Below are 14571 nucleotides of genomic sequence, written 5' to 3'. Positions count from 1 at the left end.
GATCCAAATTTTGGAACATAAGTTATAAGTGGGTGAGGTGCAAACTGGGATACTGTTCCCTGCTCTAAAAACATACCCAATATAAATGACTTTTTTTTTTTTGTGCTTTCAGAAAATAAAAAAATCCTCATAATAAGTAGATTGTCTTTATTAGAACACGAGCTGTGGTGGGACAAGTTATTTTGTTGAACAGTTTACTCAAAGGGTTTTACTTCAGTGAACAATGCAGACGATTATGCTGAGCATGTGCATGTAGAGAAGAACAGCATCTGGTTAAAAGCAGTAGGCCTACCAGGGTCTTTTCTGCCTTGCATTCTTAAAATGAGTTTCTTGACTTGCAGCAGTTATAGGTCCGTGGTTAGTCAGCTACTCTGATCATGGGAAAGCCACAACGTTGAAGTGACTGTAGTAAAGAGCGGGTGGGATGCACGGGGCGGATCATTCTGCACATGCGTTAATTGCGATGAAAAAAATAAAAATAAACTTAAAGCATGCATGAAGGTGGTCTAAATAAATGATAGATTGCGCTGAAAAACGATAGCGCTCGTGAATAAAAATGATCAGCAACTAACTCTCGGTTGCGCTGAACCTGCTACCTGAAACGGAAAACCCAGAGTTTCCACTAACTCAGAGCGAACAAACGCGGGGTTGCCTCAAAACCAGCTACCTGAAACGGGCCTCTGAGTGACGTCAACCAACATCGCTGATACAACCTTGAAGTTTTCTTTATTCCGTTTGCCTGTTTTTGGTCAGTTAACTGCTCCTGCATTCTTTCAGCTACAGAAACCATTCAACTATCAAAACGTCCAGGTCTTTAACGACATGATGGCTATCTCTCTGCATTTTCAACTCTTTTATTTCAATGTAAGTCAATGGGTGGATGGCCGTCCACCTTCTCTGACTCTTCAACTACTTCAGACATTGTTTTTTGTCTTGGGCGGCAGTAGCTCAGGAGGTTGTAACCTGAAGGTTGTTGGTTCGATCCCCGGCTCCTCCTAGCTGAGTGTCGAGGTGTCCTTGAGCAAGGCACCTAACCCTGACTGTTAGCTCACGTCCTGTGAGGACTAGAGGCAGGTGGGATCAGTAACCCTCTCCTCGAAATCTACTACTGAAGATGAATGAATTTCCTCGCTGGATCGACAATTGGGCCGGTCCACCAACTCCCAACGGCTAGCCGTTATACGAGCATATAACTGTACTGTTGTACCTTGGTCTATTTTCCCCGTTAACCTTCGTTCAAACCATTTAAAAAATCAACACACCTGTATCTTCACTAATTTGAAAAGCAAATTTCGATTACCTTTATACTTTTTTTTTAGAAGCACAGTTTAAGTTCCATGTCGGCTTCGTTTTCCGTCGGTCCCATTGATTTACGCTGAGGTTAGAGTACGGAGGACGTGCAGGTAGCGTTGCCAGATTGGGCGGGTTTTCCCGCCAAATTTTGACTACTTTTTACGACGTTCAGGCAGCGGTGACGCTAGCGTTGACGTTAGCGCTGATGTTAGCGCTGACGTTAGCTGTGACGTTAGCTGTGACCTTATAAAATAACGCATTCTAGGTTATTTTATACTTTTTTAAATTATTTCAATAGAGGAGAGGACTGTAGCCATCAACTTCAACCCAGACCTAACTCCCTAAATGACAGTGTTAACGACACAAAAATAATTTCAACATCTGAAACACTTTATTACATGACATTCAGTTGTTGTTAGGAGTAAAGCAAGTGCCAGCATGGTCATCCAGGCGTAATGTGTATCTACAAAAAACAACTTACTAGATATGTATAGATAGCCAAATTGTGGTGTAATTTCTGTACAAGGTAACTACTCGCATGAAGAACTATCTGCTCATGTATTCAAAAAGTTAGAAAATGTAAAAGAAAGTTGGAAAAACCCAAACACCATTCGGGGATCCCAGGTGGAGATGGAACTCAGCGTAACGTAGATAAGAAAAGAACAGCAACACTTGAAAGAAAGATTTTTCTTTCTCTTTTTTTGTAGGGTCAAAGAAAACATCCTCTTGTATTTTCACATCAATCCAAGTGTAGTTTTTCTAAATTGTGCATGGTATCTGATTTCATCCAATGCTGTTTTTTTTAATATTAGATGGATATTTTCACATATTTGCACACGGATAATTTACCAACATGATTGGCAAGCAAATAAATTAAATAATAAATTAAACTGCAATAAAGACAAACAATACACAGAATGCTTTGTATCAGATGCAAACTCAAAAATAACCAAGGGACCGTTTAAAAGCACAAGGTAGTTCATTTGTTTGTCACATTCAGCGGGTTTAAAAAAATTAAAAAATGTAATAATAAAAAAGAAAAGATTGAAACATTTAATATAATACACATTTGGTGTTTATCAAATCAAGCAAGACTAATGAAATGATGACAGGCAAATCTTCCTCTGAATGTGTCCTGCACTATGAGAGAGCAAAAGAGGCTTATTTTGCCAAAGGTACGAATGCATCGTTTGTTTAATGTGGATTTATGTTTCAATATATTCAGGTTTTCATATTGGGACAGATAAGATCCTATTATTGCATTTTCAATACTGAGAAGTAATATTTCAGAACTGCATGGGTTATATGTTTGACATTAAACACAGTTTTAGTAAGTTGGGTAGACTGAATAAAGACACACTAGATCCTCTGCATTTTAAAAACATTGACATTTCAAAGGAATACAGTGACTTTTGGGGCAAAATGGTTATTTTCCAATTTCCCATATTCTTAGGTCAAGGACCGTACCATTTTCTTACCAATACGGCCAGCGCTCACCAAACATCTCTGTGTTTGTAATTTTTTTTGAAATTTTAGTTTTTTTGATTCACTGTGCACAAAGAAGCGTTATCGTTAAAATATCTTTACTATGGTGACGCTGGAATGCTGTATTCAACCTCACTCCTTATCTGCTACATTTGCTTCAATGGATATCAGCTAACTCTCTCAATTTATTGGAAAAAAAAAACACGATGGTCCTCCGTATCCGTTTCATACCCTTATTTCCTTATTTCTCAGAGCATTTCTTTAAGAAAACACTGCTTTCAAATTGAGTTTTAATTGCTCTCAACTCAAGGTAACTTCAAGGACTTCACTAGCTGACGCAAATAGAGTAAGTGGTCTCAATCAAGGCAGGGGAACTAATGGCAGGCCACAAGCAGAACACTCCTTCGACTCCCTTTAAAGACTTCCGGTCACTACCATCACTACCATTGCTTTGTTAATTTCATTACTGTCCTCTTCTTCCCAAATAAGACATAAAGACAATAAGACAAATCGTGGCAACTTGCGGCTGTAATACTTTTTCTTCTTAATACCTCTCCTTTTTCCATTTCTCCACATGATTAAATAATGTACAAATAACATGTATCCATCCTTCAGGGAGAAGACAAATGAGTTTAGATGTAAACATCACACTGGAATATTTCTCGCTGTCCTTCAAGACACATGTAACTCAACATGTAACTCAAGTAACTTGCCCTCTTCCCTTCTTCTGCCCCCCTCAAAGTAAAGGACCTCATGGGATTTGTTGCAAAGAGGGCTCTTTCCCCCTCACATGTCTTCCAAGTCCTTCCATTTCAGTTAAGAACAGCCCACTGTGTGGAGGAACGGCGATAACAATCAAGCACCAGGTGATCCTCCTTATGATCCAGGTCATTGCAATGACAGTGGAATTGCTTGAAGCTCTCAGACGTTCATTTCTGTCCACCGTGGTCACTTGAACTCTGTGCTCCCTTCAGTCCTCTTTCCCATTGGTCCCCCGTTTAAAAGAAAAACTGGTTTATCTTGACTCTCAAGAATCAGGAGCCATGTCCAGATTGTTCTGCTTCTTGAGGTGAAGACATGTGAAGCACTATAGGTCAGTGACCTTGTTCTCCACAGCCGCTGCTACCTGCTGCAGCCTGTAGCCCAGCTGCATCTTCTGGGCCATGGTGTCCTCCTCCAGGGCTGTGATGATCTGGAACAACAAGGAACCATTGGATACCATCGAGGATACTAGTAAGGAACATTGGCTTCAGTCAGAAACACTTGGCTACTAGTAAGGAACACTTGGCTACTAGTAAGGAACACTTGGCTACTAGCAAGGAACATTGGCTTCAGTCAGAACCACTTGGCTACTAGTAAGGAACACTTGGCTACTAGTAAGGGACAATTGGCTACTAGTAAGGAACACTTGGCTACTAGTAAGGAACATTGGCTTCAGTCAGAAACACTTGGCTGCTAGTAAGGAACACTGGGCTACTAGTAAGGGACAATTGGCTACTAGTAAGGAACACTTGGCTACTAGTAAGGGACAATTGGCTACTAGTAAGGAACATTGGCTTCAGTCAGAAACACTTGGCTACTAGTAAGGAACACTGGGCTACTAGTAAGGGACAATTGGCTACTAGTAAGGAACACTTGGCTACTAGTAAGGGACAATTGGCTACTGGTAAGGAACATTGGCTTCAGTCAGAAACACTTGGCTACTAGTAAGGAACACTTGGCTACTAGTAAGGAACACTTGGCTACTAGCAAGGAACATTGGCTTCAGTCAGAACCACTTGGCTACTAGTAAGGAACACTTGGCTACTAGTAAGGGACAATTGGCTACTAGTAAGGAACACTTGGCTACTAGTAAGGAACATTGGCTTCAGTCAGAAACACTTGGCTACTAGTAAGGAACACTGGGCTACTAGTAAGGGACAATTGGCTACTAGTAAGGAACACTTGGCTACTAGTAAGGGACAATTGGCTACTAGTAAGGAACATTGGCTTCAGTCAGAAACACTTGGCTACTAGTAAGGAACACTGGGCTACTAGTAAGGGACAATTGGCTACTAGTAAGGAACACTTGGCTACTAGTAAGGGACAATTGGCTACTGGTAAGGAACATTGGCTTCAGTCAGAAACACTTGGCTACTAGTAAGGAACACTTGGCTACTAGTAAGGGACAATTGGCTACTAGTAAGGATCACTTGGCTACTAGTAAGGAACAATTGGCTACTAGTAAGGGACAATTGGCTACTAGTAAGAAACAATTGGCTACTAGTAAGAAACAATTGGCTACTAGTAAGAAACAATTGGCTACTAGTAAGGAACAATTGGCTACCAGTTAGGAACAATGGGCTACCAGTTAGGAACAATTAGCTGCTAGTTAGTAACAATTAGCTTCTAGTTTGGAACATTGGCAGGAGCAATTGGTTACTAGCCATGAACAATTGACTACCAGTCAGGCCCGGTTCTACGGGGGTGCATAAGCATGCATTGCACCCCCAAAAAAAATGTTTGCACCCTCAATTGAAAAAAAATAAAAAAGATTATTTTTTTTATAAATATGATAAAAAATAATAAAATACTTGCTCACAAAACAAATTGTAATGAAACCTGTGACAATTTCCATTAAATACCATTGAGATATCAGCATCCAACATCACTCTGACTGTTCACCAAACTGACAAAATCCCTCCGCATTTATGTATGGTGTTTTGTTTATATGTTGCTTGGCAACAGTCCGCTCAGTGGGGATCTATTTTTGTTGCCGGAAGCAATTTCATTCGTTTATATGATTAAATAAACAAACAAATCAAAATCTATTGTCAATTATTATTATTAACAGTACATTTTACTAGTATAACTGTTGTATAAAGCAATATCACACTCGAGGTCGCAATGTTGTCGCTCTATATCAGCGCTGCTGTGATTGGCCGCCGGCCGGCATCGTGTGCAAAATGCACGCACCCATATAGTATATCTATGGTGCGCACGGTAGTGACGTTGAACTTCTTCGGCAGCAACAGTTATATATACATGTATTAAATGTATTATGTTCATAAGAACCCATATTTATTTGTATTGCATTTATTTACAATCGTGTTAACTTTAAGAGTATGATTACTTTTTGTTCAAAGTTCAAAGTCTGAAAGTGTTCTTTCCTTGTTCAGCTAAAATCTGTTTTATTTATAAGTGGCAATGTACAATTATTTGTTACGTCAAATATCCTGCCACAATTTATAAAAAAAATAATCGTTATTTTTGAATTGCAGTCACATGGTTTTTTTTTTGTGTAGAATTCTGTTCTTTTTTACACCTCAAAAACCTATCTCATATTCAAAGCTATCTAAGATATCAATAAGCTAATGTTGCAGCTGAAATGTTCTCCACATCACAAGACATGATATGATACCATCTTTTAAGCACAGTAATTGTTTGTTGTCCCAACATGTCAGTAGAACTACGCAGAAGTGCTTGTCTATGGTAGGAAAAGCCTGTGTGTAAAAAAGCGAAGTCTGAACTGAAGCTGGGTAGCTGGTTTTAGTATAGTACTGGTGCACCCCCGGTAATCTCAGATGCACCCCAAGGCATTCTGTTCTGGAACCGGGCCTGCTACCAGTTAGGATCAATTGGCCACCAGTTAGCAACACCTGGCTACTAGTTGGCAAAAATTGGCAGGACAAATTTGAAACCAGACTCACCTGATCATAATATTTGTTGATGTATTTATACAACTCATGTAGGGCCACGAGATGGTTAACTTCCCCAGCATAATTCTATAAGTGCAGAAGAAGAGAAAAAAAATCCATGATGGTGTGTTAGTGGTGCCTGTATTAATGGTGTACTCTTTCAACTCAACACCTTTCGACCACAGGAATAGAGCCCACAGAGTTACCGACATACGTACACGAGACAGTTCTGCTAGAGCAGAGTTCATTTCTTGGTCACTTGCGGGGATAGCCTGACGAATGTCTGCGTAATACCTGAGAATGTAAGGATAGAAAAAACAGGTTGTTAAAATATTTCCTTACATTCCAATCTGTGAACGTCAGTAAACAGTCCCAAGTGCAAGAATAATCCAAACACGACTAGAAGAACAACAACAAAGACGCGGGGAATAAAGTTTTTTTTTGACGAAAAATCGGACAAAGCGTTATCTGAGACAATGGCCCTCATTTATCAAACGAGCGTACGACAGAAAACGTGCGTAAAATGGACGTACGCTCATTTCAACGTTGAGCTTGGCATTTATCAATTTGAACGTGAGCGCAGGCTGCGATGAAATCTCACGTCAGGTCTGAGCTCGTGTACGCAAGTTTTTTTGGCGCAACATACGGGTATTTCAATGATGAATAGTACAGCACAAGTAGCCCATGTTCAACATCTGTATTAATTACTAAATAAATTGGAATTAGCCCAGCCGTTCAAACAATTACAATCAAGTCAGGCCTAATTAAAAACAGTATTGCTATGAAAATAATTAGAATGTGACAGGTGAAATGTTTATTCAGCTGTCTATATTAACAGGAGCTTTGCCAAATAGGTGGTTGTGTCTCAGCGATGGCAGATCTGGCTCTGTTAAGGACCTCAACGCACAGACGAGAGAGTTTTTCGAGACTGCGCCGAATTTTTTAAGGAGGGCGATTAATGGCTCTTGAGTCGTTTTCGTCTCCCAAGGCATCTCCTGATGGAGGTATGCAATGCTTTGGAGCCACAGTTAAGGCGAGAAACTAGGCGATCAAACGCAATACCTGTGCAGGTTTGCTCTACCTTGGGATTTTTGGCCACCGGGATCTTGCAGCGGGAGATCGGGGACAGGTCTGCTATTTCCCAGCCAAGTATTAGCCGAGCCATGCCAGCAGTTTTGGCAGCTATAATGTCCCTCTCCGAAGGTTATATTAAATTCCCATATAATAACGACCAGCGAACTGGAATCAAACGGGATTTTTATGTTATAGCTAGGTTTCCAAATGTGATTGGTGCGGTTGATTGTACCCATGTGCGTATGAACCATCTATTAATGATTACGCGTACATCAACCGCAAAAGCTACCATTCAGTTAATGTTCTGATTATTTGCCATGCCAGAATGTCAATCCTGAACATGGTAGCCCGATGGCCTGGGGGCACGCACAATTCTTTTATTTTCCAAAATAGCAACGTTGGGCATCGTCTACATTAGGGCGCACTACATGGTCAGAGTCATCTCGTGAGTTACGCTGCAGTCGCACTGCACCGGCCTCCTCCCGTTTCTTGCTTGGCCGGCTTCACAGCCGCAACACGTTTTTTGGTGCTGAGCTTCATGTCGGACCATTTTTTCTTCACCTTATTCTGAATTAAATAACTTTAACGGAATGCAAACAATAGCATATATGTGAAATGTTTTAAGCTGGATAACAGAAGTTGTACATTTAATTTATTATTTAATTAATTTAATTAACAAACCTCTTCCGTAGCCCGACGAACATTGGAAACACTATTCACTGCAACAGTTATTTCCTTCCATATAGCATTCTTTTGCTGGCCTTTAATGCCAGCTATAGGCTACCAAATAAAACCAGACAGTTCGCATCCACCAGTGACCCGAGCGTCTCCATTTGGGTCTCGGAAAAATTCCTCTATTTTACCGTTGGACGTTTCTCCATGTCGTAAAAGTTAGGGGCGAGACTTCTGAAGACGTGCTTTTATATGGGCGTGTTACGTTAATTACGATCGATCTCAGCCGCCGTATTTATCAACACCAAGATCCTTCGTACGCTGGGATTGGTGTGATACGAGGGTTTCGTAAATCTCACGTGGGTCCTATCGTAAGATGAATCATGCGTTCAGATTTGCGCTCATTTCTACGTTCGTTTGATAAATGAGGGCCAATATGTGCATCCATCTATCAGTATTCCCTTCCTCTCTGCTCTCGCCACTAAACCCACGCAACTGAAACGGATATAGTGTATAGCTGGCCTTTCCCGCCCTCCCTATTACCACCCTACGCACATTCTAAGCACCCCGTTCCGGGCGGTCAATGGTGAGATGATAATGCCAGGGAACGAGGTTAGCCGAAGACCGTAAACGTACGACGCAGTCTGCGAGTCTCAGAGCAGACAAGTCCTGCGGGGTTTGTCTGCCCTCTCTAGCACCGACAGACGGATCGTGGCGTGTTTCGCACTGCCCTGCCAAGTCCCAGGACCCTGGGACCAGTGGGGCTTCTGGCGGGCCTGCCCTCACCTCTCCACCATGTGCTTGTAGCGGGGGATGTCTCTAGCGTACAGCAGCTTGTTGATAGGAGAGTCCTGCAGAGGGGAGATGTGAGAACAGTTCACTGAGACACGTTATGAAATGAGCCGGATGGAGTCTTTTGAGTCAGAACGACAGAGTTAGGGAATGGGAATATTTTGGGAGGGAAGGAGCCATGTTGCTAGCTGAATGTTGAAGTGCCATAATAAATTGTTATAAATGTTGTGCATTACAGACGTACAGTCAGGAGATTTATACCACAGCTTTGTAAAATATTTCCAAGAGTGTGCATTATTTTTCAATTATGGGACACTTCTGCCTTTTCAGATCAATGCATCGACCAGAGTTTTCCTTGACAACGCAAAAACATATGCTCAAAGCATCGCAGAGGAAAATTACTGTATCATATTTATTACAAAACTTTTATAAAGTGAGTCAATAAAGATACCAATATGAATATTCATAAACAATATAGACAATGGTCTCACCCGTCCCAGCTTGTGCTCAGCTCTAGTGCACGAGTCCATGAAGGTTTGAGCAATGACCGACAGAACTGCGTCTACATGGTCTGAGGCCTGGACGTCAAAGATGAACTGGGGGTTCTTCAGAATATTGATCCAGAACCTCAACGGAAGGCTGAAAGGAAAACACTTTTTTTTATGTATCTATCGATATATATATATATATATATATATATATATATATATATATGGGAAAGTAGTAGTTGGTGCCTTTTCTTTTGATAAAATAACTTCTTATGCCATTCAAACACCCAAAAACTTCAGAGAAGAAAAGACATCAATGGAAGACCGTCTGACGCAGGTACACAGAATATACAGAGTTTCAGTGCAAATTCTTTCATTCTTTTTGGCCTGGGGTGTACAATATTTAAAAAAGCCATGTGTGGGTGTAGATGATGGCTGGTTTAAGCAGCCTCACCTGAACCGTGTAAGACTGATTGGACTCTGGGGCTGGGTGAGGCTGCACATCTGTTGTGCATTGAGAAATCAATGTGCACAGGTTGAACCAGGGCACACACTCAGGGGAGATGTCCTGCATGGCAATATGGCACACTGTTGTCATTCAGCAATAAACCGCTCTTCTCTTCTGGCATTGGCCTTGTCACAACGTGTTGGTCACCTGTTGGTCTTCCAGATGTGGATGGTCTCTGGGTCTGTGATGTTGTGCAGCGACGCCTGCTCGTCCAGCATGTCAAAGAAGTACTTCACCGCCAGGGGGACGGGCCGGCTGGTGCTGAGGATCGCCGTGAACAGATCGTCCACAAATTTCTGGAGCGTGCCCTGAAGGTGCCGAGGCGGACAGACGAGAGAGAGAGAGAGAGAGAGAGACGCAATTTGCATAAGGAAGGAGAAGGTTGAGCTCGGTGTGTCACTCAAAAATGCCAGAAAATTTGTTTGTGAGATTCTTCAGGGTCCCGGGCCACATTTTGAACATTCCGTTTTTGGATCAGAGAGCAGATTTGCATAATACACTTTATTCATAACAGAAATACCAGAAGGAAATGTATAATTATTATAATAGGGTCACCTCGTGAGATCAGGAGCATCACGATTGGCTGGTGGTTTCTTCACGACGCCGGGATTCCACCGGACCCGTTACGGCAGCGCAGCGCTGCCTTGCGAGCCAGCCGTATTCACGCGAGATCACGAGATCACGCGATAATCCTAAACCTAAATGTACTCACCTTCCACTCCCAAAACGACTGCAATTTAATGCCACGCTTTGTCCTTCCGGCCATTGCCCTTATAAAAAGGATGATTTGGTACATAAATGACTTCATGTTGCTGAACTTCAACAATGAGTCTCTCGTCGTCCATGTTGCCGACCCTCTGAGACACTTTGATTGATTGACTGCTGACCTGGTGCCACCGGTCATGACGTAATAATGTTGATGTGAAGTTGTGAAAGGCTACATGAGTATTGTGTTTTATTTTGAAAATTGACCGGATGCTCTATGGCTTTTACTTTTTCACTTCCTGCCTGGCTCGATCTGCTCTGTTGAAATTGACGCGGTTCAGCAACGGCTTGCGTCAAAAATAGAAGTGCTACGGAATGATAGCGCTGCGGCGCGGCGAGCCGCTCCTGGGACGCTGCTGAGACGTTCCGCAGCCGCGCCCGGTGGAAATGGTCTCATTGATTCGATTTTTCTATCTGCTGCGGTGACCGCCGCCCAGCCGTGCCGCAGCCGCAACGCGGCCGCATGTGGATGGTGGTTCACTTCATGGAGTGGTGGCTCTAGTACCTTCATGGAGAGCAGCCTGGTGAGGTATATCTCCGGGATGGCCTTGGCTCGCTCGCCCCCCCGCTCTCTCACGCTGCCCTTTCTCTGTTTGGGCAGCTCAGCCTCCTCGTTGGCCTTCACCAGGTGCCACAGCCTCACGCCCCCTTCCTCTCCATCATCCAGCATGGGGGTCTCTGAGAGAGAGAGAGAGAGAGAGAGAGAGAGAGAGAGAGAGAGAGAGAGAGAGAGAGAGAGAGATTCATTGATAACGGATATAATCACACATACACGCACAGAGTGTTATTCTCATGGATAGAGATAGAAGGGGGGTTCCCCTAGGGGTTGTACAGGGGGTTGTGTAGGTGCCAGATGTCAAGGAAAGGTGCAAATTGAACATCCAGATCGTGAGTTGAGAATGTGAACAGATTTGAAAGCACTAATACATGCAAAAGGCAATACAAAAACACTTACTCTCCCCAGGCATATAGTCGTGGCTGTCGTAGTGGTGCTGATGTTTGCCGTTCCTGGGGACCAGAGCCACTGTTGCTCCATCCGGGAGCTGATGGGAGGAGCAACTCAAGCTGTTTTTCACTGAACTTTAGGGCCTAAAAAGATCCCCTCAGGCTCTCCCCAAACTTGAGCAAGTCAAATTCTAAGTGCCAGTATAGTAACACAGGGTAGTTCTGGGATGTGAAGGCAATGTCATAACAATGTAATATAAATGAATGAATAAGTAACTAACACTGCTGGTTTATGATGTGTGTGTGTGTGTGTGTGTGTGTGTGTGTGTGTGTGTGTGTGTGTGTGTGTGTGTGTGTGCGTGCGACCTACTGACCTTGTAGTGCTGTATTGTGTTGAGCCGTTTCCAGGAACCCTGGGTTATAGATGTCAAGTCCTCGTCAGACAGGATCAAGTGACCTGCGACCCCTGCACGCCATTCTGGAGAAATAATACACATTTATTGAATACGAAACGAGTAGTTATTTGCAGTCTTTGTGTCATGATTATTATTATTATTACATATATCATTATAGTATATTATTATTAGCATGAAGAGTGTAGGAGAGCAGGTTCACCAAGGTTCAGAGAGTCAACGTGCGGCCTCTGGGAGAAGGAGGTGCCCTTCCAGGTCTGCTCCAGGATCTTCTCCTTCACCTGGGTGATGGTGTCACAGTCCAGGACCTTGGCTGGCGCTGTCTGGGCCGCGGAGCCAGCGTCGGCCCCTGGAGCTGGGATGAGAACGTTCAGGGTCTGGGACAGCGGGGAAGGGTGGGGGTTACCGATGGATATTGTCTGGACAGTATTTTAACTCACTGCATTTCGACCCATTTTAACTCACTACATGTTCCTCTGGGGATGAGTAAAGTAGCCATAATCATCTTATGATCTCAATAATCGAGTGTGAACAATGCTGAACCCTTTCTGGCCAGTATAAAAAACAATTTGAGTCCCATCCTATTGTCCCCGTACCGGCCACTCCAGTCCAGAGCACAAGACTCCTGTCTGAATCATGTAGGTTATAAGTCAATGATCTTGTTCTTGTATCTTTGTCCGACATCATTGTATTGGTATATGGAGTACATTGCATTAAGTAGCATCTCAAAAAAGACCCCTATCCACCAAATGCAACCATAAAATCACCTGCGGCAATAATTGGGTTTGTGTGGAGTAGGACCGAATATTCCAGGGATGTTGTTAATTCGACATAACTTTCGCCCCGAGTAGACCGGGATTTCCCGCCAAAACTGAAATTTCCATTTCAACGCGTACGCTAACATCCTCTTGCTGCATTCGTTATCATTCGTTAATATTCGTTAATATTCGTTATGTTAAGACGGTTATGAGGGCAGCGTGGGCGTGGCACGCGGCTAGAGACGGGGCACGCGGCTAGAAATCGATACACACGGCGGCACGGTTGGCCTGAACCACACGTGTTGACTTGGTGGGAACTTCGGGATCGGAATACTTTGTGGGGATCCCATTGGCTGAACCCCCCCCTCTGTTTGAAGTGTGAAGTGAGTTCTCACCAGCGTGCGGTACTCCACGTCCTCGCGCAGCAGGCGGTTGTCGTTGAGCGTGTACTTGGCCTTCCCGCTCACGGCGTCCACTGGGCCCTTGTCCACCTGGTGCTTTATGGCCCTGAACAGCATGTAGAAGGACTCCCCTGCCGACTCCTGCCCCGCAACACACGCAGGTGGTTAACCACTACAGACATGACCGCTGCCGCACGCGCCTGTTAGCCAGCTAGCAACGTCCTGGGCTCTTGATGCGATGGGACACAAACCCACAGCATATGGAATCTGCTTTGAATAAATATTCGATCAAGTCTTTTTGTGATTTGTGTTGCTACACAAGAAAGCAGATGCACTAGCTCTAACAAATAATATACTTGATTTAATTTATTGATGTATATTTACACTATATTAACAAAGTATATCTTCTTCTTTGGATAGTATGGCATAACTGATAGATAGTATGGCATAACAGGATTTTCAATGAAATTTCGTGTAAAAACCCTAACCCAAGTCATTGTTTTGGATTCTCTGCATGTCAAAAGACGGACGTCCGAACCCTTACCCTCAGAAAGGTGAAGAGGCAAATGGACATCCAGTTGGTCAGGAGTTTCTCCACCACTGACTCCGTTCTTAGGAAACAAAGCACAAAGCAATTTAATTTACATTTAGGGGTATTTGCTGATGGATTTATCCAAAGAACTAGCAACCTTCCGGTTACCAGTCAACCCGCTCTCCCTCCTGAGCTACTGCTGTGCCTTGCCAAAAATCACAAAGCCCATCCCACTAAGAGTCTAACCACAAACCCCCTTCCAGACCCCCCCCCCCCCCTGTTGGTATCCACCGTGCCCTTCCCCACGCGCGGCGCTCACCTCCTCAGCATCAGCTTGGGGTTCTTGGCCACGTACTGCTCCACCAGGTCGCTGAGCAGCGTCTTCAGGATGTCCGTGAAGTACTCCAGCTTGCCGTGCAGCGCCACGGTCAGCAGGGAGGCCACGTAGGCCCGGTCCCTGGGGGAGAAGGTCCGCTGCACCTCCAGGGTGTGGATGAACTGCAGGAGGGCGGAGACACAATACCAGTGTTGGGGTAGCTACTCAAAAAAAGTAATTAGTTACTTATTACTAGTTACTTCTGTAAATTGTAATGAGATTACTTTACTAGTTACTGCATTTGAAAAGTAACTTCACTACTTATTACTTTACTTTCCCGTTTCTTAATTTACTGTAGATACATGGACAAACATCATAGCCCTATCATAACTTCTAACTAACTATCTGTATATAAACCATATGAAAGAACAATATCCCTGTCTGCACAAAGA

At 43.4% G+C, this 14571-nt stretch overlaps 1 protein-coding gene across 5 annotated transcripts in view; it reads right to left on the bottom strand.

Annotated features, from left to right (window-relative positions):
* Window positions 1-1662: 1662 nt before the first annotated feature.
* The window catches only part of plxnb1a (plexin b1a), a 48236-nt gene continuing 35327 nt past the window's right edge, over window positions 1663-14571 (bottom strand). For 4 of the 5 annotated variants that reach the window (XM_030361729.1, XM_030361728.1, XM_030361730.1 and 1 more), the window contains 13 exons: window positions 14123-14301; window positions 13816-13882; window positions 13266-13412; window positions 12315-12489; window positions 12074-12177; window positions 11710-11797; window positions 11260-11432; window positions 10137-10297; window positions 9485-9632; window positions 8988-9052; window positions 6674-6749; window positions 6468-6542; window positions 1663-3970 (listed from right to left, as the gene is read on the bottom strand). In XM_030361729.1, the coding sequence (XP_030217589.1) occupies window positions 3866-3970; window positions 6468-6542; window positions 6674-6749; window positions 8988-9052; window positions 9485-9632; window positions 10137-10297; window positions 11260-11432; window positions 11710-11797; window positions 12074-12177; window positions 12315-12489; window positions 13266-13412; window positions 13816-13882; window positions 14123-14301 (1563 nt within the window). In that variant the 3' untranslated portion in view covers window positions 1663-3865. Of the gene's footprint in view, window positions 3971-6467; window positions 6543-6673; window positions 6750-8987; window positions 9053-9484; window positions 9633-9708; window positions 10050-10136; window positions 10298-11259; window positions 11433-11709; window positions 11798-12073; window positions 12178-12314; window positions 12490-13265; window positions 13413-13815; window positions 13883-14122; window positions 14302-14571 lie in introns of those variants that run through there. The other variant, XM_030361731.1, reaches the window with a different exon arrangement.

Source organism: Gadus morhua, chromosome 7 (genome assembly GCF_902167405.1).
Source record: "Gadus morhua chromosome 7, gadMor3.0, whole genome shotgun sequence".
Taxonomy (NCBI): Eukaryota; Metazoa; Chordata; class Actinopteri; order Gadiformes; family Gadidae; genus Gadus; species Gadus morhua.
The sequence above is the reverse complement of the archived record's forward strand: the minus strand, read 5'-3'. Positions and strand labels throughout refer to the sequence as shown.